This window comes from Copadichromis virginalis, linkage group LG17, assembly GCF_057382275.1.
Source record: "Copadichromis virginalis isolate Kocher_CV1m ecotype Utaka linkage group LG17, C_Virginalis_male_GT1.1, whole genome shotgun sequence".
NCBI classification, from domain to species: domain Eukaryota; kingdom Metazoa; phylum Chordata; class Actinopteri; order Cichliformes; family Cichlidae; genus Copadichromis; species Copadichromis virginalis.
In genome coordinates, this window is record NC_140634.1 from 21794887 (window position 1) to 21815829 (window position 20943).

Sequence of the window (20943 nt, forward strand, 5' to 3'; positions counted from 1 at the left end):
TTTAAATAGACTGAGATAAATTTTGTTCTTTTCTTGTTATAAAGATAATTTCATTAAAAGTGCTGCAGAAGGCACGGCTACAACAGACACGTTTAGAAGGTCCTGAAGGTGAAACCTACAACACAGCCGCTTGTTACAGCCCCCACCTGTCACTCAAAGCCTGCTTGCCCTTGACCTTAAGCCTTGATAAAGTTGTTACTGCTGAGTTATAGAAAAATGGCACTCGTACTCGTTAAACAGCCCTCATTTCTTTATATTTTGCTTCCATGACCAGACTTTCTTGTTATTTTTAAAGTGGTCTTGAGCAATTGTTCTCTAGGATTTCTGAGGGTCTCTCAAAGTTCTTCTTTGGACATTGGTTGCTTTAAAAAAATTCAGTGCAGTCCTTGTACCCAACAAATTTTAGGGGCATGTTTTTGAGCTGAAGCATTCAAGCATAACGAAGTCGCAAAAGAACTTAGCAAAGAAGCACAAGCTTGTCACAAAAACAAATATCTTCATTTAAATCTAGAAAAAATGCAAAAGATAATATACACAGGCATAAAAATTTATTTTTGTATAAATACAGTCATTCCCAAAGAGCTATGAGCCAAAAGCTGGCATTTCTCAGCATGGTGTGCAGTGTTTCCTTAAAGAATATCAGGAAACCAGACAAGTTTCCTCAGTTTTTGTCTTACACATAACAAGTGATGGGAGCAGCAGATGAACAGCATCTGAAAGTCATGTCCTCTAAGAAATAGGAAAAAAATCCAGCAAAGATCTGACACAAGACCTGAGAGACACATCTGGCACATCAGCTGATCCATCTATTGTTCGCCAAACCCTCATCAGAAACGGTCTCAGTGGAAAGATGGCTGTCAAAAAGCAATTCTTAAGGCAGGGAAACAAAGAGGAAAGGCTGACGGATGCCAAATTACACAAGAGCTGAACTGGAAACCTCAACAGGTCTGATGGAGTGATGAATCCAAATTTGAAAATTTTGTTCCAAATCATCGTCAGTATGTACAGACAGGTCAGGAGAGAGATTCAATATTAAGTGTCTGCAGCAGAATTACGAACACAGAAAAGTAAGATTAGATTTTTAACAAGTATACAATACCACCTGGAAAGAGTCTGATCAGCAACAGCTTCATTTTTCATCGTGAAAGTGATCCAGAACGCATTGCCAATGCAGTAAAAGCATAACTGGAAAAACAGCTCAGACATCAACATTATTGAAGCAGTTGAGATCATCTTGACAGAAAACAGAACATTTGAATGAAAGAGCTTTGAATATCCTTCAAGAAACCTGCAGAATTATTCCTGAAGACTTTTTAAAGAAATTACAGAAAGTCGCCTCAGAGAGATCAGACTATGATGAATAAAGGTGGTCATATCAAATATTGACCTTATACACTGTATTTCCCTGCATGTTTGCATGTGTTTCAATAAATCACTGCAGCTATTTCTCATACCCCTAGAAAAATGTAATAAAAAAAAAAGAAAAAAAAAAAGAGGTGGCTCAAGACTTTTGCACAATGTTATACTTAAACAGACTAAAACTGCTTTGTGCGCCTGTTGAAAAACCATTTATTTCTGCTCACTCTTGCTTTCAGATTCAGCCTCAAGTGGTTACTCGTGGAACTGCAGCTTTTGCAGCTTTCTACATAGAAATGCACATTAATGAACAATTTTATGCCACTTGAATATTTTTCTCTGCCGTATACTAACCGAGAGATTACGGGGTGAGTTCGAGGTGCAGGATACTGCAAGTTCTCATTTTCAAGTTACACCTGCTCCTCTTTCAGCATTATTAGTTTAATGTATCATCTTCCATGGAAAGATTTGCCACTAACTTACTGATACCACTCACAACAATGAGTCAACCTGTCACCCAGCCAGTCATGAAAGCCATTTCATTTGGCGTTTTGAATTTTCCGAGAACGGTTTGCCTTTTCCGGGAAAGAGTGCAAGAGAAGTGATACGACAGAAATTATGATTTGTTTAGAACAAAGCTGGATTGGTACCATGTGCATGAGCAAACACGGTAATGAATGTCACATAGTTGGATTTATTCAGCCATTAATCCAAGAGAAAGACTTCACAGCGATGGTCATGCTGCTTGTATGACAAGCAATAGATGTCACAGAAAACAACCAATTAGCACCAAAGAGTGAAACAAAATCGAACAATAAGGACACGCAGGATTATCCCCTTAAAAAAAAAAGAGTCTGAAGACCTGCATATGATTTATATTGCAGGAGATGTTCCGCACACTGATGGCAGGTGGTGCTGACCTTTCTGTGACCTTTGAATGCCATGTGATCAGACCCTTTCAAGTTTCAGTGCTGTCTAATGTCACCGGGCCGGCTCTCACGTGGTCTCACAGTTACACTCATGCAAGTTAACCAGCCCAATAAATGTATGCAAAAGGCCAGCGTGTGCATTCTGCATATGAGACAAGTTTCAAAGCCAGAGGTGATTTGTTGGGGTTGAATATCAGCGACTGAGTGCCAGTATTTTGGGGAGAATTCTCACCCAAATGTATCGCTTTATGCCCAGATTACATCTTAATTACACATGCAGGTCTCCATGTACTACTAAGAGTGGAGAGTAGCATTAAACCACGATGAATCGCACGGTTGGGTGATGTTTTTAAAATTTTCCAATCGACCATTATCACACCGTGTAATATCTGATATATTTAAAGATGTATTTGTGAGCGTGTTCGCTTTAAAATATACTTAACTAGAAAACTTAAGAACCAACATCAAGCAGATGGACAACTCGCAGTGTTGACACTAACAAAAAGGGTAGATGATGATCACAGTAACATGGGTGTACGTTAGAGAAGGGATAGGTGGGATAATTAGCTGAAGAGAATCTTTACCGGTGTCTGTGTACAGCTTCTCATTAAGCTGAGGTCATCATCACAACAAGAACGAAGCTGGCATCATTTTGTGGTGCTAAAGTCAATTATTTAGCAAACTCAAAGAGACAAACCATCAAATGAGCAACTTCCAACAATGAAAACTTATGCAAAGAAGTCATGGACTGACTTGGTCAGCAACCAATAACACATATATTCATCAAGTTGCCAACCCTAGAGCATCAAGCATGGTGACTTCTGTCCCAATGCTTGGTATCTTGGTATAAGGGGAAAGGAGGACATTTTTATACCATGCCCTCAAAGGCACAAATGGTGTTGCACATGGCTGTACAGAAGAGGACAGAGCCAAGAAATTGCAGGAAGAATGTAAAAAAAACAGAGTTGGAGAGAGACATTCGACCCCTGTCAACATTTTCAACTTGGGAAACCTGGCAAACGGTAACAAACAGTACAGGTGATATTTGGATTGGATTTTCAGAAAGTTACAAAAGTTGCAAAATACAGTGAACCTCAAATCTGCCGTGGGCAAGGGGTCTTAGGAGGGTTCAGACTGTTTGACAAGCCAACATGTATTTGTACTTGGCCTGTGTAAGAACAATGCTTCTAAACCTGCAACCAAGATTCAACAGAGTCTCTGTGCCATGACTTTTCTCCCTGTAAATGCACACATTCACAGGTTCTCTTCATAACTGTAAAGACACTCCTACTACACTACTACAAAGTTGTTTTCGCACGTGCAGCCCAGAAAATCTAGGACGAAACACAACAGGACAGTAGCTGAAAATTGTCTTTCGAACATCCCAGACTTCATTCTCAACACTGTAAATGATACAGATCTGCGGGTGAATGTGTTTTCTGAAGTAGACCTGCACTGGTGCAAATCAGCTCAGTCAGACATCGAGTGGACTGATACTGGAGTCCTGGCAGGTTAAACACCCCTTTTATGTCTGATCCCATTGTGTCCTCACATGCTTCTCCTGTAGGTAACGTCTAGCAATGTTCACGGGTGCAGAGCAGGTGTGAAAACAGCTCAGGAGATATGGTATTAGCACCTGATATTTACTGAAAACTGTGGTCTATTACTGTGTTTGAAATCAAACTTTATTCGTGCAGGTAAAGGGATGTTATAATTCAGTAAAACCCTGAATCCCAGTGATTAGCGAATAATAGCGCCAACTAACGCAGGTAAGTCTGCCACTGTCTGTAATTCTGATGGCTCTTTTAGCCGAACAAGAGCCTCGGTCCACGAATGTTGCTCCTAATCCCGAATTCCTCTCCTTCTCCACAATAATGAGCTCCTCTCAGACTCATGAGTTGACAGAGGTAAAGCATTTAGCACGCTTCAATGGAGAAAGAGGGAAAGAGTGGGAGTGCAGAGAGAAAGAGAGGAAGATACAGGCCAAAGAGGGATAAAGCGAGGGATGTGGGGAAGAAGGGGTAGAAAAAATCTACTGAGACATGCATGAGGTAAGCTCTCCCTCTGGCAAGGCAGAGTAATGCCGCTGCACAGAACAAACGCAATAGCTGACTATTGACGACGAGCAGAAGAAAGGAAGCAGAGGAAGGAAGGAGAGAAACAGACAGAGAAGAAGGACAGATATACATAAACCAAAAGGTTTAAGGGAGAGCATCATTGTGTTTTCTTAGTCTCTGAGGATTCAGTTGTTTTTCTGCCCATCACTACAGCCCAGGGACATGATGTGAACAACGTGGGGACTATGTTTGTGTGTGTACGTGTGTCACGTGGTGTGTATTCTGCGTATTTACGTGGGTGGAAATGTGTGTGTGCTGCACTGAAAACATGTGCATGCTTCATTCGTTTGAAGGCCAAGTGATGAAATTCTCTCCTTTCAGTAAAAAAACCCACTCAGACACAAATACACACAAGAAGACTGTTTTACACACACACACACACACACACACACACACACACACACACACACACACACACACACACACACACACACACACACACACACACACACACAACACTGCTTTCCACAGCTCAATTGATAAGGTAAAGTCTGTGTACATGCTTTTAAAAAAGTGTACTTGACTTGAATAAGAAGGCCAATGAGCTGCAGCCACTGCAGAGAAACAGAAACACTCAAATGTATCGAACCGTTCTGGACGTGTTGAATTAGATTAATCAGGGAAAATGTTCGGAAAGGAAAGGAAAAGCAAACACTCAAAAACAGCAGACGAGCGTGATCTCCTGGCTGAAAAAAAGGGAGAAATGCAGCAAACATGGCTGACAGTGGGGAAAAGAAGGATGAGACAATCACGAGGAGATCATCAGCTAGCTGATGCATACATTCAGTAACGAATGCAGATTACGCAAGATGCAAGTCAAGGCGAACACTTAGTACAATAAATCCATCACAAGAGCCACATCTTCACAATCTGCCCGGCTACTGGGCCCTCACTACTTCTTTTTCAGCACGACATGCACAGTATGTAGTATGAGTCTCAAATGAGGTGTTGCACTCGGAGGTCTGGTCTCATTAGGACGTAGAAGATCAAAAGTCACTCATGGCGACTGTGATTATTAGCTCAAATCCTGCTCCTTGTCCTTGCTATGTTTGGATCCACTAACATCTGTAACTTTCAATTTTTCAAACTTTCTGAGCAGGGATAGTTCAATATTCTAAGATACACAGAGTGATCATCCAGCTAGGAACTCAAAAGGCTTGTTACAGTTACCAACTGTGACGCTGACTGAAACTTGTGTTCGAAACTCAAATTTTCTGTTGTATCTTCAGCTTAATTAACACCAAGTACTGTGTGAGTAAAGTTTAAAGTATTTCATAAGCAGTGAACAAGTTAAGTCATGACTTTAGGTTACTGACACACTGCATTGGAAGCAGGAGTTGTATTTCCTGAATGCTGACAAATACACTTGCTTAGGCAGTTCAATGGCAGATAGCTTTTACAGCTACAAAAATGTGTTCTGCTTCACAACAGGAACAAAAAATTAATTTACGTTAGTTACAAAATTCTGACAAAAAGCACAACAACTTTCTCAGTTTCTAAAGAACAAGTAAAAAAGGGCCCGAGTTGCTACTGAGACGTTCCACAATACCTAACAGTGACAATCACGACTATCACTTCTGCTGCTGGGGCAGGACTGGGGCAAGTGGTTAGCACTGTTGCCTCACAGCAAGAGGTTTGAATCCACCTTCTGGCCGGAGCCTTTCTGTGTGGATGTCCCTGTGTTTATGTGGGTTCTCTGACTTCCTCCCACAGTCCACAGACTTGCAGTCAGTGGGGTTAGATTACCTGGTGATTCTTAATTAGCCATAGGTAGGAATGTGAGTGTTAGCGATAGACTGGCGACTTGTTAAGGTGTACTAAGTAGCTCACTTTACTTAAGGGGACCATAAGAGTGACATAATCTTGCAGCAGGGAGGAAGTACTAAGTACTTTGTGTGACATTTCACTACTTGAAGGGACAAAAGAGAATAACTAAGGTTGGAGTGATGATGATGACTGTATTGTGCTGCTGGGTGTTGCTGCCAAGTTCATCTGGAAGAAAGTGGGGTGTTGGATCAGTATATGGATAATTATGGACTATCATTAACAGATTATTCATTAACAGCCTATAGACTCGCCCAGCTGGATCTAAGTAATCATTATGTAGTACAAGTCCTGAATCAGGAATTAGCAGTTAAGTACTGATAAATAACACCTTCTTCACGCATTCTTCAGTACCCAAGTAACCTTACTGCAGTGTTACGTTAACATTTATTATAATGGGCTTCAAATTATGCAGTGCTATTGCACTCCGTTGTCTAGTGTTGAACTTTACTTTGTGCTTGTGCCCTAAATAAACGTTCATTATGATGTGTTAAAGGTGAAAAATTGGAATTTCCCTGGAGTTTAGCTTTGAGGATGCACACTTCAGTTGTGGGTTCAACCTTTCAGCCTCCACCTAGGGTGAAGCATTTGGAGAACTGCAGTACTAAATTTGAGAGCCAGTAACCTGTGGTTTCTAAAAATGCTCCTCTTTTATGTGTGGCTAACACACTCTTTTAACTTCAACTCTAAGTTTGTCACCAGCAATCTGGTGGATCCGAAGAAGTGATGGAATCTAAATTAACTTTAGTGGAGAAATTTAGTGTCATAAACACTGGTGTGATGTGCTCTGCACTCAGGACAGAGGGTCATTACAGATGTGGAAGCCAACACACTCACGCAAGAAACAAAAAAGGCAATCTAAGCCCACATAAACTTTTCGATTTGTTGACCCCGTAATGTAACAACGGACACACCTGCTCATTCACAGCCTCACCTCTACCACACACTCACGCATCCACACAAACATCCACAGTGAGACCTTAGACACACGGTCGTGATACATCACCACCTACACACAGCGGTGTCAGCCACAGACAACTGCTCCTGAGCCCCAGCAGAGGAAAGACATTCATCATTATGACATTACAAAAACACACATACACACACACTGAGAGAAAACGACATAAAACAACGCTGCAGCTGCTGATGCGTGAAGACGACTCCATCAAATCATATATCACACACACTGTACATGTTTCCCGCTAAAATAACACCATTATGAACAAAAACAGTCATAACAGAATCATCTGCTGATGAATCGTTCCTCACTGGATGCCTGTGTGTGTCATGTTAAGCCTCTTTCTTTAGCCTGGGAGAGAGAAAAAGCCACAATCGCCACCATCATCGCTACCTGTCTTCTTTTTTTTTTACCCCCTCTTTTTCTTTTAATCTCCACTTCTGATAGGACACAATTTAAATCCAACCAAATGTCTGTCCAGGGAGTCGTATGCTGTCAAACCATCACTCCTCCTCCTCCCTCTTTCATACTTTTTCTTCTGTGCACCTCTCCCACTCTGCCCACGTCAATTTTCAACATGCTCCTTCCACTGATCTCTCTTCGCTGCCATTTCACATCTGAGATTAGTCGGATGTACCAGTCTGATCATCTGCATGTGCCGCGATTTGCCAGAAGGTGTAATCTACTTCCTGTAATTGTAAAGAGCTGAGTTTTCATTGGACTACACATTTAATTGAAGCAATGGACATCGATGACAGCAGAGACAAAGGTCTAACCTGAAAGGACTCTGGTCAGACCTGCCAAGATTGTGCAAAATTTCTGGTTGTTATTGGAGGCAGAAATGGTAAATAATTACCAGTTTTGTGATAAATACGGATATAATTTGCACTTTTGTTGAGGGTTCATTTTATGCACATCTTCAAACCTTGAAATGTGGCAACTGTTTCCTGTGAGTCTGAGGAAAGCATGCAAGCATCAGCGTTTTTACAACCCTTCCTTTTGGAAGCGGTACAGCTGAATATAACATAATTTATCTATTTTTTTTGTCATGCAGTGATGCTGATTGGCAAAATATGCAAATGTACTTCCAGCGTGACCTTTCCCCCCCCCTGCTGAAGCACTAAAGGGAATATCTGATTTTGGATTTCTTGTGATCACCGGTTTGAAATTTCCTCTTAAGTGACATTTGGATCAAGGTCTGCATAACAATGGTCAAATTTAAATAGAATGAATTAAAATAAGCATTAGTGGCGCTAACAGCTTTCCTAGCACACTCGACAGGCCGCCTCCTTATTCTTCCTTCAAAAAACCTCGTGGTCTGTCCTCCTCCTCCTCACATGCATTTCTCATGAGAACACTTTGCTGCTGCCCGTCTCTGCCCTTAAAGCCGGGTGAAATTCCTCATCGGTTAATAGTTACATTTCAGATTTTAATTATTGCCGAGAAAACGAGCTCAACTCATTTGAAAAACATGCACGATTGCATCATTGGTACCAGTTGCAAAGCTCAAGACGTGCAGGCAAACAATATGGATTGTTCTGAATCAGTGAAAACATGGTGGAAAGCAGTGACAGCACTCTGGAGATTTTTCAGCCTTCAAAGAGGGACGAGTCTGAAGTGTGGTTGTAGCTCTCTCGGTACGAGGCTGCTAAGTGAAGCCAGTCACCCTGTCTGCAGTGCAGGAAGAAAGAAAATTACTAAGAAAGAAGGCAAGCAGTACTTTACATTGAATGGAAAGTAATTGACTTTAGGTCAATGGAAGGCTTTCAGACTTCAGAATGGAGTGAGATGTCACAGTTTGTCTGTCAGGCTTGCTAATATTTTAACGATTATGTAAACTGAAGCGTTCTGTGTTATCTACTCTTTAAAAAAACACAACATGCTGTCCTGCTGCTGTATGCATCATTTATCAGCACAATCCAGTCACCCATCGCTCCCATAAACTCATCACATCCCCCTGTGAACATATTTTCTTTGCATGTCATTACATGAAATCTAAAGGAAAGTGTCTGAAGAATTGTATTTCAATTGTTGGGCTCATAGCCATTGTCCTTAATGTATTTTGAAGCCCTATTTGTATTTCCTATGCACACTATGACCGGATAAACTCAAATGCATGCATGGTCTCTGTGTAATCTTGACATAAAGTTTTCTACTTGTCTGTCCCAGAACCCTCACAGCTGCATGATCTGCGGGGGGGTCAGAAAGGGGAAGTGAAGAGATGAGTGGGAGGGAGGGTCATAAAGACATTCGGTGGGAAGCTATACATTCGGGTTATGCATACACCCCGCAAGCATTTGCTGTTTTCAAGTCTCTAGTTAGTAATCCCGTGTTTACTGAGATTTTTGCTTCATGGTTGATCATTAATGTGTAACAATGATTGCTGAAGGCCGAACCTCCTCAGCCTGGATGTGTGACGGACCCCGAAGAACGTTACAGTTCTCTACCAGATGGGGATTCAACACTCAGCTTAAGGAGGTGAAGAAGGTCACATAGTTCCCAGGGACAGGCAGAGACCGTCTAGGCTTCAGAGTCAAAGTAAGAGTGGAAAGAAAAGGGCACAGGTCTACTACAATTTTTCCTGATTCTCTCATTTTACCCCTTATTTGCGTTTTCAGGCTGGATAGGAGTGAGTAGAGGGAGACCATTAGTCCCATTTATTTTCCATATTAGCTATGATGTCAGCTAATATTTGTCAAGTCTGATATTGTCAGGGGGTGTCAGCATCAACGAGGGAGCTGCTACTGGAAGGGAACAGGAAGAGGGAATAAAGCCAATTCCCGACCTGATCCCAGTCATAAGGAATCAGCAGAGTGAAAGAATTTCAAAGGTGTATCAGGTGGGAGGAAGCAAAGGAGCTGACATGAATGCAAATATTTTTTTACATTGCTCCTGGAAAAATAGAGCTGTTAAAAAAAACAATGATACAAACAAAAAAAAGTGAAAAGATCACTAAGAGCACCTCTTGTGAGCTCGAGAGGCGTGTTCACGTAAATACAAAGTGTCATCTCCATAAGTGCTATCTAGTTCAACCTGTCCGCCTCCTTACCAGCTGGGTAAGAGGGCACAGATAGGCCTGTCTAATTCCTGCGACGCACATTATTCATAAATCCTTCACTCCGGGGCAGATATACACACAACTGGCGATGCAAAGCACATCAGAAGGAGAAGGCTTTCTGGAAGCGCGATGATTTCCTCGTCCACCCCCGCCAGTTATACACGGGGTCCACGCTGTCAGCAACGATGACACTGATTAATGAGAAAGCCATCGCTTCACTATAACATCTGGGTGATACACTACACAGAGACTCAATGGAGGGAGACTCTGCAGGGTAAAGTGTGTGCCCTGGCCTTTTATCATTGTGGAGGATGAATAATTCTTGATTAATGCAGTTTTGGAGTATTGTACAGCGTACAGCTTCCTACAGTGATACAGAGAAACTGTTACCGGTCTCTTTTGGTTTAGTGACACTTAAAAACAGCAACGTTTATGTGTGACCACTTTATCGGGGATTTGATGCATCACAAACAGCTCAACGAGAGTCATTTTGCCTTAAAGTTTTGTGGTTTTTATCACATTTTGGGGGCCAGAATGACATCAAATTGTACAACAAAGCAACAATAACAGAGCTAAACTAATATCTACATGTGCTTTACAATGAATTATTTCATTATTATTCATTATTTCAGGAAACGTACACTGACTTTCGAGTCCCATTTATGATATTACAACACTTTTTATGTAGTTGTAATAACGTGCAGCTAGTTTAGGCTGTCATCTTTTTCATAGCTATGTTTATATAGCAAAAAACAGAGATTCACTGCACTGATTGAGAAATATATTTAAAATCTAACATATCTGGTGCTGATTGGAATGTATGAGACATATTTAGTTTTGTGGCTATTAATTAACCAGAGGTGGTTTTACTAAACCTGGAAGTGATGAGCAAAGGGTGGATCTTGACTGACAAGCCTTTAGCTAATAAGCATATCCTGGATAACCCATTTTCTGGCTGCGATTTAGAAAATGGACTGAATGTTCAACTCAACACGAGCCAAAACTAGTGAGCGACGCCAAACACTGACCAGGAAGCGTTTGCTAAGCTCACAGAGTGAGAAGAAGGCCGTTTTCCCAAAGACTTCCATACAAAAAGGAGTCGCCTCCTGCTGTCTGTCTATTAAAAAGAATGAATTTTTAAACCACTTCCATGTTGGCTCCACTTTTATGTAACTTTCATTTAAAAACAGCAAACATTTGGTCATTTTTGGATGTTTAGACAACCAGGCAGTAACCGCTTTGGCCTTTTTTGAGAATCAAATTGGTCCTTAAAAATGATAACATGATATTATCCTTCTGTGTGCTGTCAATGAACATGACTGATATCAGCCAATACCGATATTTCTCCCTAGTCTATTATGTATGCATATATATTAGTATAAATATACATTCCAATTACTGTATTTAATCTTCACTGAACAGACACATTTTCCTTTGCTTCACAGGCAATTTCCAACATGACTTACACAGAATTTGCAAGCTAATGCATAAAGGGTCTCTTATCCATGACATTTATTATTTACATGTTTCTTTAGTATAGCAACAATATTAATTATGCATTTTATGGAAGACACTTAATCTCCACGTGCATTATTGTATTTATTGTAATGCTGTTTTATGACATTTGTAGATTAGTGTCCTCAAAGTGAAGCATTATGAGGTTTTTTCATGACTCCCCCAACAACACACACACACACACACACACACACACACACACACACACACACTTCGTTACTTTTGTTCTATGCTTTTACACCATGAGTCACCAGAAGTTAAGTGCAGCAGCAATCGAACATACACTGACTGCACACTGAAAAAAAGACCTTCATGAGAAAATGAAAAGAAGAGCCACAGCACAGCCTGCATGCACGTTTTCTCTCCTGAGGACGGAGAGAGGGGGGGGGGGGGGGGGGAAGAAAGAACACGAGCCTTCAACAAATAGGCGCCGTGAGCTGAGGGGACATAAGTGGGACATGCGCCGCATGTGGAAAAAAACACATCATGCCGGGATGAAACCCTCCCTTTGTCCCTGCTCGACAAATTCCGGAGTTTAACTGAATTACAACAAATCCAATTGAACCACGGGACACAAGTCATCCGTGCATTCCCGAATGTGCTGAAAAAGCCGCGGTGCTGCTGCTCTTCCAGTCGCTCGGATTGTTTCCCCCCTCATCCAAGAGTCCAAAGTGAGGAGAAAAACACGGGGTGAGAGCGCAAAAACAAAAACAAAAACCCGCCTGTGGTGGAGTTGATCGAGTCTCGTGTGACTGAGAACACTTGTGTTTCCCACCCTGCAATTTTATTTATTTTATTTCATTACAACCACAGATCCACTCCGTCGGTCGTTATGGGTCTCGGCATCGTGCGCTCCCGAAGCCCGCCGCACGGTCCCGACCCCGCCGCTTCCAGCCCGGCGAGAGCCGGGGAAAGAAATGAGGATGGGCGGCTGCCGCAAATCAAAGCAACTTCCCCTCCTCTGCTCCACGGAGCGAGATGGAAAAGCCGATGCTCTAAATGTTCCCAGAGTCGACCTGACGGGATACAACAATTTGACGACACACGCCGGATAATACAGCTTAGTAAAGACGGGGTTTATTCACGGCGGTGGCATTAATTTCCCATAATGGCGTTCATTCATCACCATCCTGTCTATAGCTGATAACAGCCGCGGGCGCTCCTGCGATCCCCGCACAATTTATCGACGGATATTAATAACAACAAGCCATAACTAACACAATAACACACAGATACAGTCACACGGGCTCCAGCCTTCATTCTGACCCCGATTCTGGTCACACATCAAGTAGCAGAGCAACATTTCCACATCGGACAGCTGCTTTTCAGGACAGCATACACAGACACACGCACCCACACACCACTGGCGGACGAGAAGAAGAGCCGAATAACTCACATTCTGTCCCCGGGAACGAGCAGGCGGCTCTCCACCATCATATCGGGCAGAAAATCCAGATTGTAGGATGAAGTCATGTTGCCTTCCTGCCCTGTGTATGAGTGTGTGCGTACAGTACCGTCCGTGTGTGTGTGAGAGAGAGTGTGAGAGAGTGTGTGTGCGCCTCCGCCGCTGTGCGCCCTGCCTGATAAATAAAGGAGCGTCGCTCTCGTCCAAACTGCGCCTGGTCGCGGAGACAGAGAGGGACAGGTGCAAGAGCCGAGGCCTCCCCAAAGGCAGTGTAGCCAGCCGCACACACTCTGTCCGCATCCAGCAGTTGTCACATTCTCCTCTTCCTGCCCCCCATTCGCTTTTTTCCCTCTCTCTCTTTCTCGCTCTCTCTCTCTGTCTCTACCTCCCGCTTTTCTTCCGCCGGTCCTGTCTGAAAAACCGTTCCGCAACAGCGCAACTGACGGACTGTTGGAGAGCCAGGTGTCGAGCCGTGGAGGCGTGGCGCACAGCGTTGCAGCTGATCTTTAACTATTAGGTCTCCTCGGCTACCAGAGCGCGCCGTTCACCACAGACGAGGATCCTTTCACATCTACACACGATGTTCCGAACAGGAGGCGGCTTCAATCGTTTATGTTCGGAGAGTCTCCAAACGCAGTCGGCGCCAAGACGCAGAGTTTAACCTCTGAGATAAAGCTAACCGCGCACAAATATTAGAATGATCGGAACATTTACCCATTAAATATCTTCCACTGGACTTAATCGTGGTTTCTAGCCAGTGTTTCTGTGGCATCATGCTTTTAAAGATTCTATTACTTTTGTTAGTGACACAAAATAATAATAATACTAATAATAAATGTTTGTTCCTCAAGAAGAAATGTACTTAACCTCTCAGCATCTACCAGCTCACCAGTGACCTGCTTTAGTTTAGATCTAAACAAACATAGTTTCAGAAACTCGAAGGTTTCACCTTTTAAATCTTACATGTACTTGTCCTCCTGTCTCTCCTGTGATTTTCATTTGGGAATGCCACTTAGGTGAGAATTCAATGTAATATTATTTCTATTTTGATGGGTGTTAAGAGGTTAAAGATGGCTTAGCCTAAGCTCAAACCAGTTACTGGAAATCATGAATAGATATTTATTTTGTTAATGGCTTTATGCGAGTATGTGTGATGCTCTCTACATCTTTGCAATTCTGCACATCTAAACAAAGGGGCTTCCTTTATTTCAGTATGGCCACTCTGCTGATAAAGCAGGAGCGCTAAAAGGGGGCTAGTGTAGCGCAATCCCAAATCACTGGCCGTTCTTGCCAATCAAAATATATGGAAGCATGCATTGGCTTCCTTTGTAGCAGTAAGGCTGTAATTCCACCGTCTTCCTCAGGAAAATGGACATCTGTGCATTTATTTTACAGAGCTGTAAAATTCCACCTTATGCTATTGATATGGGGGAGTTTAAAAAAAGAAAAAAGAAAAAAAAGAAAGAAAACTCAAATGGATCATATGTCACCATCTCTCAGATAATAACCACAAACACTCCCACACCAGCATAGATCACTGGGTTATTTCAGTGTGAGCCTGTTTTCAGTCTGACTAAATTAAGGGAACACGCATCATGAGGCCACAATAATCTATCAACAAACCAAATATCAGTTTAGTGGATCCTTACTTTCCAGTAAGCTACTAATGAGTGCTGCGCAGTCATGCTTCAGTGTGGTAACTTCATAAAAGAACGGCCGGTTAGTTGATTTAGAATCAAATGAGTTGACCATATTTGGAGGTGCAGTTACGCTCTGGGACAGCCTTGTAATAATGAACCTGCTCATAATTTTCTGCAAATTTGCTGACTCGGTTTTACACTGCATTAATTGTGTGGATCCAGCATGCCTCCCCGTGGAACCCGTGTGGGCCTGAACGCACCCCTGCGCGGTACGACTGCCAGGTTGCCCCACTTCCTCCGTCCTCCTCCGATGGAGAAAAGAGGGGAGGCACTCCAGTGAAATAATGAGGCTCTCTTAGACTGAGAGAGGCGGCTCTCTGGGGGAAGAATATGAGTATCTGGGTCAATGGGAGGAGAAAAAAAAAGCTCAGTATGCGCACATACAGCAGGGTAAGTGTATGGTGTGGGTGGGACTTGGCCCGCGGCTGTGCTCGGGGGGTCAGCTTGCATGTTTACTTGCGAGAACCCGGGTCACAGTGTGGATGGGAAACGCTGATCCTACATCAGTGCCTTAGGGCTTGGAGTGCCCCAGGAGTGGGGACGACTCTGCATGTTTCACCACACTCGACCCTCATCAGACCAGGGGTTGTGCTGAACATTATATAACGAACTGCTGCATGACAATGGGCTGCGTTCCCATAGCAGGCTGTCATTTTCAGGCCTGACCTGGTGCTCACGAACACCGTTTTCAGATGGCGGCTCGCAAGAAGAAGAAAGACCTCCATATTTTGGATTCACCACATCACTTTTATTGCAAACCAAGTGACTGGCCAAATTTAAATCAGGTAAGGTTTGTGATTTTTATAGGTGGAGTCACTAAACTTTCTGATTGCATTTCATACTCCTACTTTATCGTTCCCCCTAAAAAAATTACAATTTATTTGCATTTCTTTGTTACATCAGAGGAGAAAATCTTGAAACATGGGCACACAACACCAAAACATGGCTCATTACAACTAAACTACCAATTCAAATGTCTCCCAAAATGTCATTTAGGCATCTCAACACAACATAAGTTGATTGACTGTATTACCCCAAAGACTTGGTCACAGTCAACATCACACAGTATTACTGACTGAAAACCATGCTGAAAACGACAGCAGCCACTACCCTTACATTTTAAACGGCTTAAAGCTGAAACTGCATGTCTGTGTTTGGCCAAAGCTTCTGCGCACACATCTCACAGCGTGGCCGCTGCAGCAAAAATGCATCAGGTTTGAAATGAGTGAACTGAACATTCAAATGTAGTGCATGTCCCCTAATTTGTTTCTAACTATAAACAAATCTTTGTATCACAGACAAATAAACTCAGGGGCAGCTTTTAAACGAGAGCAATAGCCCTAATCAATGCAAATACCTGATCTGGCCTGACTAGCACCTTTTATTTTTGCATATATATATTTATCTCTGTACATATTGTACATTTCATTTCTGGACATGGTCTATACTTTATTCTGTATACATGTTATTTATTGTGATTACTGCTTGCCTTTCTTTCAGCACTGATGTGGGAGAGTATAGGTAAGCAAAAGAAAAAAGAAGGGGGGGATCTGAGAGGAGGGGGAGGGGATATGAGGCATTGCTTTAACATGCAAATTTGAGATGTAGCTGTGTGCTTCTGCATTTAACATGCAAATATAGCCATATTTATATAGCTGCACAGTGGTTTGCTGTGAATTTGAAACAATATTCTGCCTTTCCAGAATCACTAGTACGTAACTTTGGTGTTAAAAGCCTGTTTTGATAGAAAAGAATGGGCTTCACGTAGAGGAAGATTATGCATTTTCTGTTCAATAACACAGGGATGACTCTATCAGCATGATCATGCACAACTGGCTGTAGGTTGATGTTAATGGTGGGGGCTACAGAGGATAAATCCTGACCTCATGGCTTCCACATGACAATGGAGCCTTGCATAGATTGATAATGAAGGACCGTGTGTTGCCCCTAGACCTTGAGATAGTCCTATTACATTGTACGGAAGCCCCAAATGCAATTTCATTGTTCTCTGACAATGACAATAAATAAATAAATAAATAAAAATAAAATAAATACATGTGATAAATGGCCATGTTCATGAGGCCAGTGAAAGAGAATCACAGTGAAAGAGCGACGCTGATATTGCCCATGGAGCTGCCAATAGATCTGTATCTGGGTTAGGTTTGCTACAGATTTTGGCCATGTGGATCAAATTAAGCTACAATAGGGACGCAGTGGCTTTATTTCACTTAGGAGTCTAAAGCAACTTGAATTTTCAATTCATTTATATTTAGTGGTAAAAAAAAAAAAGAACAAAAAGACATTATTTAACCAGACGTGAGATTAAACAAGGAGCTGGGGTGGAGATGGGTTTCAAAGCAGCTTGCAGATGTATAGGGCGGACTAAGGCAGCTAAAATGACATACTCTAAAAGGAGGAGAAGGAGGGTACCATCTCAGCTGAACTGTAAGAATTATGGCTCTACTTGGATCCAAATTCTTCTTTTATTAATTTTATCAAACTAACAGTCCAACATAAAAAAAATACGTTAAAAAATCAAAAGAAAAAACTGCACCTGATCTGGAGTTTTCGGTACACCTATAAAAAAAAGGATAGTTTGGGTCCTTTAAAGAGAAGGGTCACTGCAAATCAATACAAAGCTGCTCTGAGTGATCGCCTTTATCCTTTGACGAAGCATTTCTATCGTCAAGGGAGCAATCTCTTTCTTTGGGTCACTGCATGGTTTGATAAATGTGAAAATTAAGTTAACCACATGTTACAGCCTTTGCCCCACCACATCTCAATCTACCGACGCATACATATAGGATTTTGAACGAACATGTCGGACAGGGTTCTTCAGCAATATCGTGAAGACACCCAATGAGGGATTGTCTTCAGGACTAATGATGTTGTTTATTGTGCTTTAGATTCATTTTCAAATCATATAAACACTAATAATAAACACAAGGTCTAGGAAACATTTCCATCCCACTATATGGATAAACAGCTTATAAGAAGTAGTCTCCAAAGACTTCGTAAAAGTGTAAGACTGCAACTGTGAAAGCATGAAAGTAAAGTTTTGATTAAAGCTAAAATGAAGGCCGTTGGGCTTTGACAGGTGGTGGGAACAGTGGGAATGACACCTCAAACCTTCAAATTTTGATCCGTGGCCAAGTTTCACTGAGATTTCATGAAAGTTTACACTTGTTTCTTGTGCCGGCTATGTTCCAAACCCCCCTGAGTACACACCGCTGCAAACTTTCATAATTAAACCAGCACAGCATGTAAGAGAACCCCGGTGTGCAGAACCTCAAAACCCTCGTCATGTTCTTGGTGCTCGGTGATGACTGATGCACGGGCGTGACCACTGAGCCCGTCATTTCTCCATAGTTACGGTTTATTTACAAGTGAAGATTAAAATCGCTGTAGGCCTGTGTACACGCCGCTGTGAAAGCATGAACAAAGACTTCAGAAGCATCCTTGAGCCTGTATTTACTCAGGACCAGTCTTCAGAGCCAGTGAACATTTCACACATTGTGTTCTACCTTATTTTCTCCCTGCCGCCGCTGTTGTTCTCGTCTCTTTCCACCCTCAGCCATCACCTCTCCTATCACTCCATTTCTTCACCCGAGGGTCCTGTGTTCGCCAAGAGGCCCTGCTTGTGGCAAGGTCTGGCTCTGCCTTTGCTTGCTCTCCTGTACTTTTGTCTTTCTCGCCTCTTCCCTCTGTCTAGTTATTTCTATCTTTTCCCTGCCTTCATCTCTCTAACCCCGGGCTCAGGGGGGCTCAGCTGCCCGAGCAATACGAATTGATCACCCAGAACGAAGGAGAACAGGAGGAGATAAGGCGGGGCAAGACAGAAGAAAGAAACAAAGAGGGAGGACCAAAAAGAGCAGATCCTAAAAAAACTAATTAAACAAAAGAATAAAACTGCTTTCTGATAGGTACATAAGTATAAGTATCATCCTGCTTGTCTTCTCTTTCCTGCCTGTACCTCACCCAAGAGGAGAGGATTGTGGGTAGCTGATGGTACCGGCTTTTCACACGTGAATATTTAATGAGGGGTTCATGAATAATTCAGAAAAGCAAGCATCTGCGTTTGAGCCTAAGTGGACATGTGAGGAGCAAAAACCAGACAGACCCTGACTGCTACCATTCATCGTCGCTGGAAAAAAACCCCATTTTGATCAGTGATTATTCCGCACTGTACACGTGTGTGCGTTTGCAGATAGACTGCTTCCTAAATGAAAGGCTATTACAGGCGTCCCAGTCCAGCCGAGTCCTCCTGCTACTTTCGTATTCTGTTAAGCTCAGAACGGCGGACTGAAAACCAAATAAAAGTAGAGACATCTCTTTCTAACACTCTCTCCATCGCTCTCGCTGCCACTCACTGTTCAATCTTCAGATCTCATTCCCATATTTTCTCCAGCCGCCTTCTCCTTCTCTCCTCCATTTTCATGCTTTCATCTGTCTCCTTCCCCTCTCCTCCATCACTCACTGCACCTCTCCCTCTCTTCACCCTCTCTGTCAGCTTGTTTCTGGCCCTTGCTGGACTCTGGTTAGGACATCGTGTTCCAGTTAACGTGGATCCCATCTCTACCTGCAGTGGGCTGCAGTGCCCGAATGCTCGCTGACCTGTTTTGGAAACACAATCTGACTCAAAACACACAAACTCACCGGGCTAGGGGTTTTCAGCTCAGTGCTTTTTTATTGTTCAATTTTAAATTTTTATTAAACATCTATTTACCTTGAATCAAGAGTAGAATTCAGATTAACATTTTAGCACAACCTTCACTTTTTACTCTCTTTATATGCATGTTTTGTCAGGTGTGTCACATATATTGTCATTTCCAGGATAAAGAGGCCTATTCACAAATACCATCATGTGAAAACGCGAGCGGCGCCAAGAAAGAAAGATGGCTTGAGTATGAAGACACTTTGTGAAAAAGAAAAAAGAAGGTTATTATGGTGATTCAAACATTTTTTTTACCTTCACAGTATGTGAAGATTCACGTGCAGCAAATATTAGCATAAGAAAGAATAGAAGAAAATGTCAGCAGTTCAGGGATTAAACAATATACAGCTGAGGCTTAATACCACTTCTTAATATCGACATAAATGTGTTGAGGACTAAAAAGAAGCTAATTTTGTGCATGTTTCATTTTGGTCTTCTTGTTCTTTCCATTTGGATTGAATATGAGTTGCACTGTCCACAGAGCTTGTGTCCTTGGGTAATAAAGTAGTACTAATCTAGTACTGTAACCGCTGATCAGAGTGCCAGTCATATCCAGCGAACCGCCCTAAAAAAACCTCTGCTCATACACAAACAAACTGCTGACATGAGAAAATACTACCCAACCATTTTCATACAGTCAGACTGTCAAATCCGCTGACATGTCAGATTTATACACGGTGGACTTTGGCGTTGGTGTTATGATGGAGCAATAGTGAAACAGGCCAATTCTTCAAACACGCCAATCTGCAAAAGACCCGCTGGCATTAATTCAATGTAGTTTACTTCAATTTTATTAACATTGCCAAATCACAACAACAGTCACCTCAGGTAATACAGGGAACACCTCAAGAATTAGACGATCCCTATGAGCAGGCACTTGGCGACAGTGGAAAGGAAACAGGATGAAAGCTCTGATAGAACTAGGAAGGGTTTATAAACACTAGGTAAGCATTATTTCCTACATCTACCCAAGTAGATATTAGTGCCTAAAGGTAAAAAGTCAGAACATCTGACTATGCTTCTTCTTGGACACCGCCTAGGTATCCAAGTGAGAGGAAGTCCCGGGACAAAACCAGGACATGCTTGAGAGATGATCAGCAGGCTTAGAAATGCCTCAGTGTCCCACCAGAAAAGTTGGAGGAGGTGGTCGAGGAGAGGGAGGTCTGAACATCTCTGCTTAGACTGCTCCACCCGTCAAACAGACCCCGATAAGCTGTAGAAAATAGAAGAACAAAGTTCTTAATGGAACGCGTGACGAGGTCAACCTTTTGACCTCCAACCTGCAGGTTTGCCAAGGTACAAACACCGAAAGAATCAGCTTGTACTTATTCTACTGATGTCTGACAGAAGAGAGGAACGCTGCGCCC

At 42.4% G+C, this 20943-nt stretch overlaps 1 protein-coding gene across 23 annotated transcripts in view; it reads right to left on the reverse strand.

The window, feature by feature from the left end:
• Positions 1 to 20943, reverse strand: part of celf2 (cugbp, Elav-like family member 2) — a 236154-nt gene that overhangs the window by 145077 nt on the left and 70134 nt on the right. For 2 of the 23 annotated variants that reach the window (XM_085437523.1, XM_085437528.1), the window contains exon 1: positions 13154 to 17101. The exons of 18 other annotated variants lie outside the window; for them this stretch is intronic. In XM_085437523.1, the coding sequence (XP_085293649.1) occupies positions 13154 to 13230 (77 nt within the window). In that variant the 5' untranslated portion in view covers positions 13231 to 17101. Of the gene's footprint in view, positions 1 to 13153; positions 17104 to 20943 lie in introns of those variants that run through there. 3 more of the 23 variants (XM_085437513.1, XM_085437534.1, XM_085437532.1) reach the window with 3 other exon arrangements.